The 17815-nt window shown below is 37.7% G+C and overlaps 1 protein-coding gene across 2 annotated transcripts in view; it reads right to left on the reverse strand.

The window, feature by feature from the left end:
* Nucleotides 1-17815, reverse strand: part of CRYBG1 (crystallin beta-gamma domain containing 1) — a 264471-nt gene that overhangs the window by 38099 nt on the left and 208557 nt on the right. For both annotated transcript variants that reach the window (XM_063443543.1, XM_063443544.1), the window contains 5 exons: nucleotides 12608-15911; nucleotides 5268-5315; nucleotides 5062-5180; nucleotides 4218-4368; nucleotides 1997-2136 (listed from right to left, as the gene is read on the reverse strand). In XM_063443543.1, coding sequence (XP_063299613.1) covers nucleotides 1997-2136; nucleotides 4218-4368; nucleotides 5062-5180; nucleotides 5268-5315; nucleotides 12608-15911 — 3762 coding nt within the window. The remainder of the gene's footprint in view (nucleotides 1-1996; nucleotides 2137-4217; nucleotides 4369-5061; nucleotides 5181-5267; nucleotides 5316-12607; nucleotides 15912-17815) is intronic.

The following is a 17815-nucleotide window of genomic DNA, read 5'->3' on the forward strand; positions in this document are numbered from 1 at the left end:
CTACTTCCACCAGACTTACCTCTCCACAAGCTCAGACAAGCCGTTTGAGCAAATACAAGGATTGCTGCATGCCATAAAGGATTACTGGAGAACGGATACTTTGCTACTTTACAAGTGGGCCATATCTCTGAACTATTGGAGGACTACCCATATTAACCTTAAGTATATCTTTCAGCTATTTGTCTGCAATATCATTTATTAATGAACTAATGCTTGCTTACTCAAATCTTCATTGCTACAAGTTACTAATCTCTTGAAGGACAACACCCATCATGCTTATTCACTATGAACTGTTTCTTGCTTTGCAATTACATTCAGTGCTTCAAGTTACTAATCTCATGAAGGACAACTCCCATCATGCTTATTCACTATGAACTGTTCTTGCTTTGCAAATATCCTTAGCTACTTGATTATTGTTCCTATTGAAGATTATTCTCATGAACTAATGTTACTTAATGCATCTCTGAAGAAATACTTAATAATGCACTTTGTGTTGTTGATTACTTGCACTTCTTCTTATTGGATTATTGCCTAAATGCAATTCATTTAAGTTTAACACTTATTAAAACTTCGGTTGAACCAAGTTTACCAGTGATTCTCTCTTTTCTTAAAGCTACAGTATTGATACTTAAGGATTCTCCATTTCTTCACTATTGTAATTAGGGAGATTACAAGCTGCAGTTGAGTTCCAATCCAAATCACCCCTAGTAGCGTAACAATACCTGGTGCTTGTGCACCTTTTTCTTCCACATAACTTTCTATTAATGTGCTTTGATACAGCACTTTGGGAACATCCAACTTCCTTCGCAATTACCTTTTGAGGCTTTCCCTCCTTATGGAGGGTGTCAACAGTGGTGTATTTTGGATTTGTGCTGCCCTAGGCGCGACTAAATTCGGACACCCCCAAAATCTAAATTTGTCCCCCCAATTTGTGTTAAGACCATATTTTTGACTGACAGACACATGCCCTCATTGATACATGAACTGATATACACTCACTGACAGATACACAGTCATTGGCACACACATACAGTCATTGGTACAGACTGTTTAACCAACACACACTTTCACTGACAGACACACACTGACATACCCACTCACTGACAGGCACACACTCTCAGATACACATAAAACGACATACACACACTGACACACACTCACAGGCACACCCACTCTCACTCACAGACACACACTGACAGCTACACTCACTCACAGTGAGGTGGACAGCCCCAGAACACGAGGCAAACAAAGCATTTGTCTGGGAGCTTGGGGTGGCATTTTTTAGATGCCCCCCCCTGAAAGTGCCGCCCTAGGCAAGTGCCTTGTTTGCCTTGTGGTAAATACTTCCCTGGGTGTCAATGATGGTTTTCTGCACAACTGTCAGGTCAGCAGTCTTCCCCATGATTGTGATTCCTACAGAACCAGACAGAGACCATTTAACCCCTTAAGGACCGAACTTCTGGAATAAAAGGGAATCATGACATGTCACACATGTCATGTGTCCTTAAGGGGTTAAAGGCTCAAACCCTTTGCAGGTGTTATGGCTTACTTAGCTGATTAGAGTGGGACACTGTGGGCCTAGAATATTGCACCTTTTCACAATATTCTAATTTACTGAGATTGTGGATTTGGGGTTTTCATGAGCTGTAAGCCATAAGCATCGCACTTATGACAAATCACGGCTTGAACTATCTTGCTTTGCATGTAATGCATTTATCTCATATATTATTTTCACTTTTTATGTTGCATTACTAAAAAAAATGAAATTTTGCACGATATTCTAATTTTTCGAGTATCACCTGTATTTATCAGTGATATTTTTAATTCAGCTCCTCCTATTTTAGTAATATGTCAGGAGACCAGCCTCAGTACCATTCCCAGAATGAATGGGATGAATAAATGGCAGCAGGCGCAATGGGCAACGGGCAGTTAGTCTCATGACTAACTGCCCGTAAAAGGTAAGTCACGTACATATATACACATAGCTCATACTTACACTCCCCAGTGCACTCTAATTGAACAAGTTCTCTGTAGCCGTCCATAGACTTGTAATTCTTCTGTATCATCAAAATACGATGTCATAATTCCTAATCCGTCTGGTTCAGTAAACAAGTCAATCTGACAAACTCTATAATCCTATAAAAAGAATAACAATTGTTAGATGGCAGTAAAATACTTTCAATATATTCTTGTTTTCGTCACGACGAGCTGTTAACAGACCTTGGAATGTTTAGCATGTGGAACCTGCGCATATTTGAAGTATCAATATTTTCAAATACGAAGAATTTTACACGAGGGAATGTAGTACATCGATACATTTTTAGTTTTTAAATTCAGGATTCCTAAGAAGTTAGTAAACTGCAAAGTAAAAACTGTTTCTTATCCAGCCGATAATTATTAAAGGGGCAGACATATTTTGTATATTGTATAACACTTAAAACTAAATTTGTTAGGAAAGTCTTTGAATTATATTTAATTCAAGCATAGGTAATCACAAATGCTAAATTTGAGTCTGAATCAAGATTCGCTTTCACTGGAGTCTGTTCAAATGTGGGTCCAAGACACCTCCCATGTTACACAACGTGAATGCAGGCTCCAGGGTATATGGTAGACGGGAATTTTCTTTGAATGCATGTGAATACCAAGTCAGTGGAAATCCCATGGACCCATGAGTTACAGGAACCTGGAAACCTTGGTCAAAACAAGTTCTACTGAAGTCAATACAAACTTGTCTTTTAATAGATAACAGCAGGACCACTTTATTTTCCTCTGTAAACATGTGAACAGTGAAAAGAGTCAGAGAGGCAGCCACCCAAACCACTTTACATGCAGACATTTATCAATGTTCTACCACTGCAGGAGCATTGGAAGATCACAGTAAAGAATATATGTGTGTTTACATGGAATGTAGACAGTACTGCTTGATAACAAAACAGCTGTACTGAGAACATGGCAATAACAAACAAAAACCCAAACAACAGTACTCAAACACAATACTAAGAAATAACAACTGCTTTTCAAATTGCTATGAAATAAAGTATTGTGGATTTGTTTTCCACAATTCCAATTCCTGATGAAATAACCTAATCATGATTTCTATGATTCCATTATAAGAATACTGTTGAATATATATTATATTTACTTAAAAGCTTTTAGACTGGTTTTATCCTGGTGTCTATTCACATCTTGTGATAAATAGCTCTGTGATAAGTAAATGAAAACTAAAAAAGGTAAACTACGGTATATTCTGAATTCATTTTTAGAACTACCGGTAGTTTCTTTTCTGATAAATTGCATTAATTCCCTCCCAAAAATGTAAAAGAAACCACTATTTCGCTCTTTTTTTTTTTTTACATCTAAGTTTTTAAAATCAATATGTCAAATAAGTCTGCATGAGACAATAATGCAGATAAAGCACAATTTGTTGTGTTTCTAACTGTGTTGTATATGGCCAACGAGGCGTACAATTTAAGAATCATGCACATAAAGGTATGTGTAAGACATACGTAATAGAAATATACAAGAGTTTATATTTGCCAGTGTTTCTTTTATGACTGGCCACCATGTCATGATTACAACAAACCATATAAAGTTACTATAGGCTCCAATAAACAAACATAAGACTAACACACCCTTCAAACTGACTTGAGGGAAGTGGTTCAGGAAGCCAAAGTGCAAGCCTTACATGTTTACAATGAGTCACTTGTTACACACAGGATGGCACAGTGGCAGTCAGTAAATACAATGATTATTTTGTAATTAAAAGTAAAAGTGGAGGTCAAAGTAAAACCTTTTATGGACAATTAAGAGTATTTTGATTTTGCAAAACATCAGGTCACATAGTAGTTTACTTTGCAGCCTAGAAGTTTGCAATATAATTTTGTGCCAAGGCCATACTGAATATCCACTTCTTCTAAAAACACATGAGTATTTTAGTATCTACCAAAGAACTTAATGGAGCTTAAGTCGGCTCCATTTCCTGTGTCAAGGAGAAGGTGGAGTATTTTCTTTGACACAGGAAATGGATCTGGCTTAAGCTCCTCCTTTGGTCAAAGAAAGTCAAGCGTAGGAAAGTAGTCCCTACATTATCTTATGTTTTAAAGAAAACTATATCAAAATTAAAGAAAAGAAGAACAGATTATGAGAGATGAAGAGAAGAAGAAAAAAATAGGAAACGTAAGTTCGGCACAACAATGATGCTTTAAGTTTAAATTTACCTGTACAACATGTCTTAGCGACCCAAGAACGATTGGTGAAGGGGTACTTTCTTCCTGTGGCTCCTCTGCCCAAGGGTTAGCAAGCTCCAAGTCACCTTCCTCCAAAGCAATGGACCTCCCTTGGAAATTTGGCAACTCATAAATTATCCAACTAAAAGGAAAGCATTTTAAAGCGGAACATTATCAGTTACAGAACATGTCATCTATGTCAGTCTATGAAAAAAGTCCAGATTCCATTTATGGAATGTGAAATATCCCAAAGAATCATGTGTGCTTTATATGCAGCCAACTACAGACCATACCATTTCATCACAATACACCAAGCAAACACCATTTTGCAGATAAAATGTTAGAATTTATTTTTGGGACATATATCACAATGCAAAAAAAACGATCAATCAGATATTTGTTTCTAAAAAGGCTACAGGTGGCCAATATTGTGAATTGCAGAAACAATTAAAACAGGGGAAGTGATAGCGCTAAGTATCTGTCACTTCAAAGGATAGCAAGCTCCTCTTTTTATTACTAGACACTACACAAACACATACAGCTAGAAGCTTCTCAGATACACATTTGACCAGTTCAGCAAAACATTGTTTCCAAACCCCTTATGAGAAGTATAAGAAAAAAACAAAACAAAAAACTTACTGAAAACACAGGTTGACTGTACACATATAAACCTGCTTTAAACTGACAGAATTGTCTGAAGAAAAATCAAAATGTTGTGTCTTTTTATAATGTGTGTCATGTAGCATAAACACATGACATCTTACACAATTGCTGTAGAAAGATGAGCATCTGTAATTACTACTTGAATAGATACTTGAAGAGGAAATATTCTTACCATCCTCGTATAGTTTTGATACAAATGTGGGGTGTCAGTTCCCAAGAAGTGCAGTCCACCTCGTCAGAGTACACTTCTATTACCGACCCTTCACCTTCAGCTTCAGTGAGAATTACTAACTGCAAAGGAGACATTGTATTGTGTTATACTCCTTGTGAAAGAAGCCCATAGAATCAAACAACACAACATACACTGTGTTTAATTACCTTTCCAGGTCTGGGGTTGATTTTATCCACACCTTGTCCAGGAAACCCCTGCAAGCATTAAAATAGTAAAATATTACAATTACAAATCTGCATATTTTTTGGTAAAGGTTTAAGTAGATTTATCAGTGTATCATGCCTTGAAGTATGAATATATTATCATTAAACAAGGTAACTTGAGATCTTAGGTACACAGAGCAATCAGCTATTAATCCTACACGCTATATGTATGCATGCATATAGCGAGTGTTTGTGTGCATGGGATCGGATTGCAGATTAGACTTTGTATCCAAGATGTGAACTGGTATTCTTTTTTTCTGGCAAGTTTTCTTTTCACCAAAAGCAAATGTTTGTTGAGGCTAAGGTGATGATGGTTTGTAAATATAATTATACAGAATGGAAAGCCAAATTGAGGTCTACTGTTCACTCTGGACATATGTACTGCGGGGCAAGTTTTAGATCTAGTATACCATTAGCTCACGTCTAACAAACTTCACCTGGGACACTCCCCAACCTAATGGTTACTTTAGTAAAAGTCCTGACTCTGCCACATTAAGTTTAATTAAGCCCCCACAATGCCTACGTAACTATTCCAAACGCTCAGTTTTGGGCCGGGGGTTCTGAATTTGACCCTACTTCCTGGCTTGTTGGCCTTTGCCCATTTTGACCGCACATATGGTCACCACCTGATGTTGCTACCCTGTGACAGACATAGAAGACAAGATAACACACGGGCCTATCAATTAGGAAGTCCAGGATCTGACAACCTAAAGCAAAGCCAATGGGAGATGTCAGAAAACCTACTTAAGCAGATTAAGTAATGCCTCAGGTTTCTACACCCAGATGAAACTTCTATGCTTCTCAGTAGCATCTTCAGTAAGTTGGAAATAATAGCAAAACGAGCCATGATATAAACAACATGCTATTTCTAAACACGCACTTATCATTAGTCCTCAGTATGCCAACAGATGTGTGTATATATATATATATATATATATATAAAAGAAATCCAAAGAGGTAGCAGCACTCACGGTCCAGATAAAAAAATCCAAATTTTATTAAAGCATATTTAAAATGATCAACGTTTCAGTCCACTACACAGGACTTTCCTCAAGAAATATATATATATAATGAAACATATTTGGGAGTCTAGCCAACTCCTTGGTTTTGCACCCCTCCCTGTTACAGGTGCCTCATCTCAGGTCCTTATTTAGCCTTGTACTGCAGAGAGCCTCAGATGGAATTTTTTCCCAAGTAAGTGGGTTAATCTCATAAGAGCAGACATTAGACTGTGAAAGTAGGACCTGCCAAAGATGGGGTACATTGACGTTGTGGCAGGCTTATGCAATGTATGATCATATAATGTAACTAAATCACCATTATTTTTTTTGCCTAGATTAGGTGTTTTTAAAAAAAACTTTTAAAAACTAATAAAATCTGTCAACATTGAAGTTGCTGTTTAGTAGATAGGAGAGTGCGCTGGATCTTGTGTATTGTTTATTATATATATATATACCTATATATATATATACCTATATATATATATATATATATATATATATATATATATATATATATATATATATATATATATATATATATAAATATTTTTTTTTTTTTTTAATATCGCAACAAACACTTTTGGAGGCTGCCAAACCTACTCCTGTGAACCACCCTTAACTGGTTCCAGGCCCAAACTATTTATCCAGGCTGGATAGACGCCTGCAGTGTTGGATATGGCAGCAGCATACCGGCCAACTTTTTTATCCCTGCGATTGGGAGCACCGGTGGATGGGTTTAGAAGGGTGTTAGCTAGTGATGCAAAATCAATGGGGCGGGTCCACCCAAAATAATTAAAAGATCAGCCGGGCTAATGCACATCAGGCTACAAGTCAATTAAGAAGACCAGTCCACTGAGGGAGGATATGCAGAAAGCATTGTTTCAGTGCTCTCTGCAGGGTCCTAGTACCCTTAGCATAGCTTTTATGTGACTATTAATGCACTCGCACCATGCTTGTTGAGGTCAGTTTCCTGGTGTCCTGCCAGAATTGGGATGGTTGGGGGCATTGTGTCAGTGGGAGCTCCACATTTCACGAAATTGGATAGAATGTTTCCCATGAGACAGCTGACAGTAATGTCCACTTTAGCCCATTAATACTTGCAAGAATCTCCACATCAAACACACTCTTTAAAGACTGGCAGATGTTCATCCACAGATACTGTAGACTCCTGGAAAACATCCTAGTTGGCCAGACCAGATCTGGGGAGCACTGACCAGGTTTTTTTTTACTAAAGTGGGAATTAAAAGTAAATTTCAAATTTAAGGCCAAACATGCCAAACTGAAAGTTTGGCTGACTTCACTGAATTATTGATTTTTCTCAAGTTTATCTATTTTCACCTTAAATTTGAAATTCACTTTGTATTCTCACTTTAGTAAACAACCTGTGAGATTATGGGCCACCAGCTAAAAAAAAAAAAACACAGTGCCTGGCTAAGGTATCATAGGCTGACAAGAGACATGTGTCCCATCAAGTTCAGCCATTTGTTTTTGCTGTTGGTCCAAATCCAAGCCTCTATTAAATAAGTGTCCCAAAGTGTTCATTGCTATTGGAGAAACTTTCCAAAGAGTCACCATTCATGCTACAGTCAAAGCTGCTTAGATGCCATGTTTTGTTCAATTTAATTTTTGGTCAAACGACAACTAAACATCTGGATAATGTCTGCATTCCTTTATACATTCAGTGAGGATATTCTGATTTAATATAGTAGCAGCATGTTCCATAGTGTATTGCAAAACAATAATAATAATATCAATATACATAGGTGAACAGAAAAAAAGTGGACATGAGATAAAATGCTAGTTTACATACACTAGATTTGTGGCCAGTGAAAATCTACAATGGCTGCAGCACGCTTAAATTGTAAAAATAAATGCTATACAGTCTAAATTGTGTAAACATAATTTAACCCCAGGTAAGGATTAGCTCCAATTTAAAATAAATAAATAAAATAAATAACAAATCAATGTTCAATTATAAATCTTATAATCCTATAGTATCTTGAAATTGCAGACTCAAACGCACATTACTGGGGGGAAAAAAGGGGGGGGGGGGGAGGGGAGAAAGTTTTTTTGCTCACTTCCCTAATTAATCCTTAAGGATGTTCTTATTAAAATAATAGAACAAAAGAGGTTCCTGAAAACTCCAGACACATTATTTGCGAGTTAACACTACCCAGTTAATTTTGAGATAAATTGACGCCTACTCTCTATTCAGACATACACCACACAGCTACAGATTATACATTAGGTCATCCACAAAGCATTAGTTTACAGTGTGCATCCCAGCTACTGTCAAGGCTAAGTGCTGCTGACTAGACCTAACCACTCTTTTTACATAAACATCAGTACTTTAACCCCGTATCAGCCATTAAATAAACACTGCATGCACATAAGGCACTTCAGCTTGTTTAAGTGATTTATGTGTCTGGAGTATGTCACATCTGTGACAATTTTACAAAAAGTGCAGATTTCCGTAGAACTCCACACTCTTTTAAAGCTTCACAGATATGCCTCCACAGCTGTCAAACAGCCGGGAATATTTTCTTCTGCTTAGCAGCAGGTAAACAAAGTTATAGCGCACCTACCCACCCACCGTCTCAATGAGCTGTGTAAAAGCTTGTTAAGAATAATTGGAAAAAATTCAAAGGAGTGTTTACTTTAAGAAACATTAATGTCCATCATCTTAAATAACCCTATCACCAACCCATCCCTCACTGGCTTGGTGTTACTTTTTGGACCATGGCCTCACTTTTAATCCTACATCCAATAAAAATCCTACTAAATTTACCTTTAAAATATTATCGGTGTTTGCCCCTAAGATACACTTGTTCATGTACTTATCATTTCCTGTCTGTTAGTGGAACTCACTCGTCATCAATCTGTAGTGTGTGCTGTTGTCGAGCTGATCTTTCATACCTTCCTTCCCATATACACACCCCAGCGCTCTGCCAATCCTTACATCAGCTTCCTGTACAATTCCAAACCATTACATGCAAAGCGGTCAGTAACTCTGCCCCTTCTCGCAATTGTGCTGTAATTCTAAATGTACCTCTTCCACAATTAACCACTCTGTTCTTCCCGTGAACTTCATTTTTTCTATTTGCACACTTGTTGCTAATTGTCATCTAGTTCTTTAGAAGTCCCTTAAAACTAATCTCTACAGGAAAGCTAATTATCTTCCAGGGTAACTGTAAGGAATAATCTCATATTAATCCTTCCAATCATCCTTACAGTAACCGATCTCTCCCCACCTAGGCACCCATGTTTCTCCTCACATAACTCATGCTTCCACAGTCCATTACACTCATCACCTTTCCACGCATCTGATTTCTCCGTACACGCATATTTCATCAAGTGTTCTGAAAAGTGATATTTAAATTCCATTATTATTTTGATACTATTTGTGAGTGGTCTATAAATAGTGTCAGTGTCAACAGTGTCACTAAATTATGTCAGTGTTCTCTGAAATTTCCATAATCCTTCAAAAATAGGGTTAGGGAGGCAAAAAAATATTATCACTGGTTCTCACCTCAATTTGTCATTTACCTGTGGTTTTATATTACATAGAAACATAGAATGTGACGGCAGATAAAAACCATTCGGCCCATGTAGTCTGCCTAATTTTAAAAAAAGCATTTTTTTAAACTTACCATAAAATAGTCTGCAGAATAAGTTTTGATATATTCACTAAATGATTTCAAACCTCACAGACTGTAATAGTTTTATTTAAAAACACCTCACCTAGGCAAATAATAATGGGGGTTTAGTTACATTATATGAGCATATGTCATTGTACAACGTCAACGTACCCTATTGTACCCCATTCTTGGCAGGTCCTACTCTAGCAGCCTATAATGTATGCATGTTCAGGTGAGTGCAGCCTCTTGGTTTAATTGATATATTTGTGAGTCCAGGCCAACTCCTTGGTTTTGCACCCCTCCCTGTCACAGGTGCCTCATTCCAGGATCCTATTTTGCCTTAACCTGCAGAGAGTCCCCGGAGGAAGTAGTTCACAAGTAAAGGCAGGCATTAGGCTGCTAGAGTAGGACCTGCCAAGAATGGGGTACATTGACGTTGTGGCAGGCTTATGCAATATATGATCAAATAGTGTAACTAAACCCACATTATTTTTATCTAGGTGAGGTGTTTTTAAATAAAACTACTACAATCTCTAAGATTTGAAATAATTGTTTAGTGAATAAGCGAGTGTGCTGGATTGTGTATTTTGTATATATTGGCCCCAGCATGTGCAGGTGAGTGAAGCCCTCACACACCCCCCCACCCCCCCACCCTCTTTCAGAGTAGAAATTTCCAGAGTAATATATTTCTGCATGTCAAGCAAATGATCTTTTAGCTCCTCCCAAAGCAGTAAAGTCAGTAACCTAACCTGTTGACAGGTTAAAGCAGCCACCTGAATGATTTCTCGCAGAGCTACTAATTGTTAATAAAGGAACCTATAAAGAAGCACATTAAATAAAACCTTTAAAGTTCTAACGCTTGCTCCTTGCCTGATCAGCCAATATAGCCTCAATTTATTTGGTCAATAAATATTTTACAGGTTTCTGTTAGCAATTGCTTCATTTTTTTACGTCCTATACACTTTTTGATCTGTGCCTCTTCCCTTTTTATGAGAAATGCTGAAAACACTTTAAAAAAAGTAACACAGTTTTTAAAAAGGGATAATGAGTTATGTTTCACCCCCAAAAAAGAGAAAAGGCTGGCAGGGACTTATTTGTCACTAGGGACCCAATAATATCCAACACCACTCCATTTTATTGTTAATATTTATTTCTAATGCTGTAACCAGTAGTTAACTGGACTGATATTGGAAGCAACATTGTTAGGTGCCCTCTCCTCCTACACATTAACAGCCAAGGCAGAGAGCTGCTAAGCAATATGCTGATCATTTATGGAGTCATTTTTAGAATGAGAACCTGAAATCCCTCATTTGCTCAATGTGCACAGGTCAATTGAATGCACAGATTATTAGCTGGATGAGATACATTTAATTGTAGTGTAGCATATGGAGTTTAGATTTCCCATTGTGATCCAGTTTTTTTTATTTCTACAATGACCTATAAACACTGATGTGCATACCTAAATGACCAGTTTCTCACTAACTGGACAGTGGTAGGTGACCCAAGCCTGCCTTATATGGTTCACTGCTAATAAGCAAAGTTAGAAATCCGAAAAAGTTTGGTGGAGTGAGTTAAGAATCTGGTTAGGACAGGTCGAACAACCCTGTAAATAACTTAAGCATTACAAATATTTAAATATGCATACATATGTAAAACCTTTCAAACCAGCACCAACCAGATACCTTAAAATAAACCATATAGAAGATCAACTATTTTTAAAACGTCCTTATTTAATTTAGTACTCTACTGATCACTTCAACATGTAATAAACCTTCATATGGAAAGCAAATCACCAAACGCAGTATTGCATTACTAAGTTCTATGCTTAACAGATTCTTCAAGAACCCCTATATTAATCTTTCATTCAGTTTCTGTACTAATAAGAGTGCGAACAGCCCTATAAAAACTGAACACCAAGGTTTCTGATGCCTACCATCTGTGCTTCTGACTCCTCTGAGCACTGATTGACAGCAATTACCATAATAAATATTTCTCTCGGACTAAAATACGATTTAATGGTGATCCAAATCGATAACTCCCTGGGTTTCATCTGAGAATTCTATCTTCTTGAGTCTGCTCAAACCAACTCAAGTTTTAACAAACAAATCCCTAAGCAAAGTAACAGTGACGTGTAGTTTACATTTAATATTAAACATGCAAATAAATCAGTTTTCCATATTTAAAAACTTTGCACTCATTAATTCAGATGTTCTGCAAATCTGCGGGTAGATTTGCAGAACATCTGAATTAATGAGTGCAAAGTTTTTACCCGCAGACACACTCTAACATTTTTCTGCTAAAAGGAGATCGTGAGCCTGGACTGACTGCCGTACCTGAAAATCACTAAAATCTTTTAAATGTGCACTAATCCAGTAATTAAATAGTTAAGATGAAAAATGCATTATGCGGAATTTCGATGAAAATGTAACTGTAAAAAGCAGTATAGTATAACGGATTGAAGCATACGTGCCTCTATTAACCGTGTCAGTGCTGGGTTGCACAGCTTTGGGGGAACAATATGAATTAATAGCTACAGTTATACATGAACATATGCACTAGAGTGGTTAAAGCAAGGTGACCATCATTGGCAATCACAGGAGTTTAGCTCCAAGTGTATAAATTAAAAGAAAAGAAAGACACTTACCTCTGCTACCAAGTTTGGATGAGCAGAATTTGGCTCATGCCCTTTAAAATAAAATATATCTGGTACATCGTTTGCAATAATGTCACCATTCAGAGGTTCAAGATTTGGAGTGCTTTGAAAAGGAGGCAAAGCCATTCTGTTTCCACCAGGCAAAGAAGTGTTAATGTCTAGAGAGTTCTCACGATCAGAAAGCTTTAACTCCGATAGCTGGGACTTGGCTTGTGAAACGCTGTTTGTTTCGGTTTGTTTTTCCATGATGTCGCTGGGAGATCTGCTCTGAGGCTGCTTTGCACTATCCGTCTGCAGGCTGTTTAAGTAGTCCTGAGCTAAAGTTCCATTCGACTTAATAATGTCTTTCTCGCTTTCATTAACTAGTGACTGAGACGTCTTTGCAGAGTCAGTCATTTTGGTTTCAAAGTTTTTTCCTGTCTGGGCACATTCTTTCTGGGGTGTGGCAAAGGAGGTGGTGATGGTGTTGATTGTAGTAACAGAAGGAGAGAACACGTTTTCTTCTGATCTGGCAGCAGAGGGTGTCTTCAGGCTAGTGTACATAGACTCAATGCGAGATCTCTTCACTGCTAAATCTGTAACATCTGCATTGTCTTTGTCACAGGTTTCCTGTGGTTTGAAAATCGGCTGTCTGTTTGATTTCAGAGATTTCAAAAGCATGCTTTGTTCGGCAGATGCCCTCTTTGGTAGCATTTTCTCAGCTGTTTCTCGGCTTTGTAATTTGAACAGGGCCATTGGCGCCATGTCTTTGGCCCTATCTTTTTTGCCCAAGCCAAATGAGAATGAATCGCCATCCAGTATCTTTTCCAAATAATCCTCCCGAATAGGGGGTAGACCACAGTATGGACCCGGTGATTTTGGAGCCCTGTTTTTTTTCCTCTTCTGTGGCAATGTGACTGGACTTTCTAACTTTCTGATGGTTTCAGCAAATTTCTCCATGTCTGCAGATGAATCTAAAGTTCCTTCATCGCTTGCTACTGAGGCATTTAAGGCTGTTTCTGGGGTTTTTTCTATATTTTTACAATACTGTTCCGGATTCCCTGTCTTTTGGGGACTCCTATTACCCTGTGCAGTATCCGCAACATAGCCATTATGATTTACACTTTCAGGAAGGTATGGGTTCACAATGGCCCATTCCTGATCACTTTCATTTACTGTGTTGTTGGGGTCTTCTGCATTTGTTTCTGTGCTAGAGGAACTCTTTGCAGAATACTTTTCAAGGTGCTCTTCCATCCTTCCATCAACTTCATTAAGAAACTTCGCATCCTGGGGCTCCACTCTTTCAGTCTTTTTAGACTGTTTAGTGTTTACATCAACAGTTGCCTCACTAAATCCTTCCCCATCTGCCTTGGTTAAAAATCCCAATATATGTGGGGAATTATCTTTCTGTTGCTGACGAATTTCCAAACCAACTCTGGCCTCCAAGACATTTTCATTGTCCTTCAGTTCAGATACACTTGGTTTAGTTGCGGTTGCTTCTGTAGACACTGCGACCTCATTATTTCTAGTCTCGAAGATAGTATTTTGAATGTCTTGTGATTTGTCTGAATTATCAAGTGGTTTTCCTATGCAAGGAATTATTTTATTTGTTGGAGACACTGCAACCTCCTTATCTCCATTCTCTAAGATTGTATTTTGAGTGTCTTGTGATTTGTCTGAATTATCAACTGGTCTTCCTATACAAGGAATTATTTCACTTGTTGGAGGATGCGCTGCGTGTGTCTTCTCCAGTGAATCAGCACTGGTTTCATCACTTTTTTGAATGCTTGTCAAGACTTGCAGTGCATTCTCTTGAATTTGACCTGCCTTTCCAAATTCCTGCAGACTCTCTTTTCTGTCAGATTCAGATAATGCATTTTCTTCCTTCAGGGCACTTTTGTTTTCAACTAGAGATAAAAGAGGTCCTTGTGTGAAATCAGATGCACCTTGATCAATTGCTATTTGCACTTTTTCAGAGCTCTCCCCCATGTCTTCAGTGTTTTTTGTGGAATCCAATGTTCCATCTGTTGATGGGCTTGAACTTTTTTCATTTTTATCCAGGTAGTCCTCGCCTTTAATGACAGTTTGGAACTCTTGTATTTCTGGAGTATCTTTCACACTGCATTGGGTAGCTTCTACTTCAGGTAACGTGTCTGTATGTTTCAAAGTAGCTTCTTTTCCAATCTCTTCACCTTTCACAGAACCTTGTTCCTGAAAATTATTTGGGATTGTGTCAGCTATTGGTATTGTCTCTTGTGCGTTCTTATTTTTGGGAATGTTTTTTGGGCTCTCTTTGGAGCTTGACTTCACAATTTCTGTCTCATTTGTCCTGGATTTAACTATACTTTTAACCGATTGTAGTGACTGTGATTCACTTTCAACTCTATTCACCTCTGTACTGTCATTGGATTGACATTGCTCTGCTGTAGATGGGAATGTGGATGTACCAGAAGAATCCACAATGTCTGAAGGTATTGAGGATGAGTCATTTCCAGAAAAATTTTCAGACTCAACCTCGCGTGCTTTTCCTTTAGATGAATTATTTTTATTTACATTTCCCATGTCTGGAAGGGAGTCCTCTTCTGAAATTGTATTATTTGAATATGGGGTTGTGACCCCAACAAAATGAAGAGCAGGGTCTCTTGGCAAATGCAATAAATTGTCTTCTACTGGACTGATAGACAAAGACTCAATGTTTTCACTAAGAGTGTTCTTAGTTAACGGCTCTTTGCTTTTGTTTGCTTCAAATGAGTTTAAATCTGTGTTTAAGCATTCTTTTTCAGCAGCAATGTTCTCTTTAGAACTTTGTGCCTCTAGTGAATGTACAACACTTTCCTCTTTAGCGTCACTTGGCACTACCACTGTATCCAGTCCATGTTTGACGTCTTCCATCTGCCTCTCCACCGTCACTGTGTCTTTCTCTGCAGGTTCTACCTTGTTATTGTCACGTTCAGCTTGTGTGGTGTCTGATTCTACCTTAATTTCTGATGTACCATTTTCTGACTTGATAATATCAGGTCGTCTAAGATCACTGGTTTGTTTACCTGGTGAAATGTGGTATTTTTGCACAGGTCTCTTGGTTTGTTTACCAAAGTTCAGCTTTGCTCTTTCCACAAATTTCTTGGGCTGTGTGATGCTCTTTGTTGCAGGAAAATCAATATGTTTGTGGGTGGTTGTCTTGTTCTCAAATAAAGATATTTTGTTAGCAATACTGCCTCTTTGGATTATTTGTTCAGTTGCAGGTTCTTGTGTACTTCCTGTGTTCTCAGAAAATTTGGGTTTGATAGGTAGCTCAACATTCTTTGGTTTAGGAGGTCTAGAACGAGAAAAAAAAAATCGTATCACTACAAAATATCCCTCAAAGGGATTCAAAGGAAAGATCATACATTGCACATTTTGTAAATATATAAAGAAGTGTGTGTGTGTGTATATATATATATATATATATATATATATATATGTATATATATATATATATATATATATATATTTTGCATTATAACTAATGGAAGAAAAAATATAAAAAAATATATATAAATGTGTGTGATATACAGAGAGTACAGTTAAATGACAAACTACAAATGTGTATATATATATATATATATATATATATATATATATATATATATATATATGTATGATATACCTTTACTCTGTCTAACTGCAACTCTGTCTTAAATTCTCCTCTTACATAATATTTAAATGTCTTTTCCCCACAGCTAAACCCTTATTTAAAAGTGCTATGTTACATATTCAATACTTTGCTGACAGATTTTCATTGATTGTGAAATGCAAATATTCTATTGAAAAACACAGATACATATTAAAAAAAGAAACAGCAACTGGACAATCAGCAGTGGATGGAGATTCATTAAATTAGCTTACATTTTAGCCTTCTGGATAATACGTTATTAGCACCAGTGAATGTAATTTATCAGAGCAAAAAAATGTTCTTGGCATACCGTAAGAGTTTGACAAAGATTAGCGGTCACGCCCATCAAGTGAGAGCCACAAAGAAGAATTTTAAAAAGCATGTGTCCTAACTCTAAAGTAAATACCAACCTACAACAAACCTCCAGCTCAAAACAGCATAGAGATTCCTCTGGAGCCTGAACTTCAACTTGTAGCAAAGTCACTTTCCGTGAAGCAAGGAGTCGGACAGTACATTAACTGGAGGTTTACCCCAGACACTAGTAACTAATTAGCATATCACACACGTTAGTCACAAAGAGTCACAAAGCAGAAGCCCATAATAAGAAGCCAATCTAACAAAGCAGTGGTTTTACAATTTTATAGGGCCACTGGTAAGACCACACCTCTAGTACTATGAAGAGATCATAAGAATAAAAGCAAATGATTGTTCAGTAAAATAGGTTAATAAAATCATAGCAGACATATCAATAGTATATATACACACACAAACACACACGTATAATATTCTGGTCTAGGCAAGCTTTCAGGATAATAGAAATATGGCTATTATTTTTATTGAAAGTAGGAATATATATTCTTCACTCCCAGTCAGAACCTTTTCTTTAAAAAAAAAGGTAATCAACTCCCACATTAAAGGGCCACTATAGGCACCCAGACCACTTCAGCTTAATGAAGTGGTCTGGGTGTCAGGTCCATCTAGGTTTAACCCTTTTTGCTGTAAACATAGCAGTTTCAGAGAAACTGCTATGTTTACGTATGGGTTAATCCAGCCTCTAGTGGCTGTCTCATTGACAGCCGCTAGAGGAGCTTCCGCGCTTCTCACTGTGATTTTCAGTGAGAAGACGCCAGCGTCCATAGGAAAGCATTGACTATGGACTGGCTGAATGCACGCGGAGGAGAGGGAGCCCGGCGGGGGAATACAGGTAAGATTTAACCCCTTCCTCCCCCTAGAGCTAATACTGCTGGGTTTCAAAACTTCCATTTAACGGGACACTATAGTCACCTGAACAACTTCAGCTTAATGAAGTTGTTCAGGTAAATGCTACAGCTCCCTGCAGCCTTTTTCTTGTAAGCACTGTATTTTCTGAGAAAATGCAGTGTTTACATTGGAAGCTTGGAACACCTCTAGTTGCAGTCAATCAGACGGCCACCAGAGGGACTTCCGAGTTCAGAAGCCCTAAAAAGGCTTCATTCACGTCTGACGTATTCACGCATGGGTGAATACTTCAGACGTGCTACCAGCACAGAAAGCACTGTGAATGCGCTTTGTGTGCTGAGGCTGTCAGC

Source organism: Pelobates fuscus, chromosome 2 (assembly GCF_036172605.1).
Source record: "Pelobates fuscus isolate aPelFus1 chromosome 2, aPelFus1.pri, whole genome shotgun sequence".
Classification (NCBI taxonomy): domain Eukaryota; kingdom Metazoa; phylum Chordata; class Amphibia; order Anura; family Pelobatidae; genus Pelobates; species Pelobates fuscus.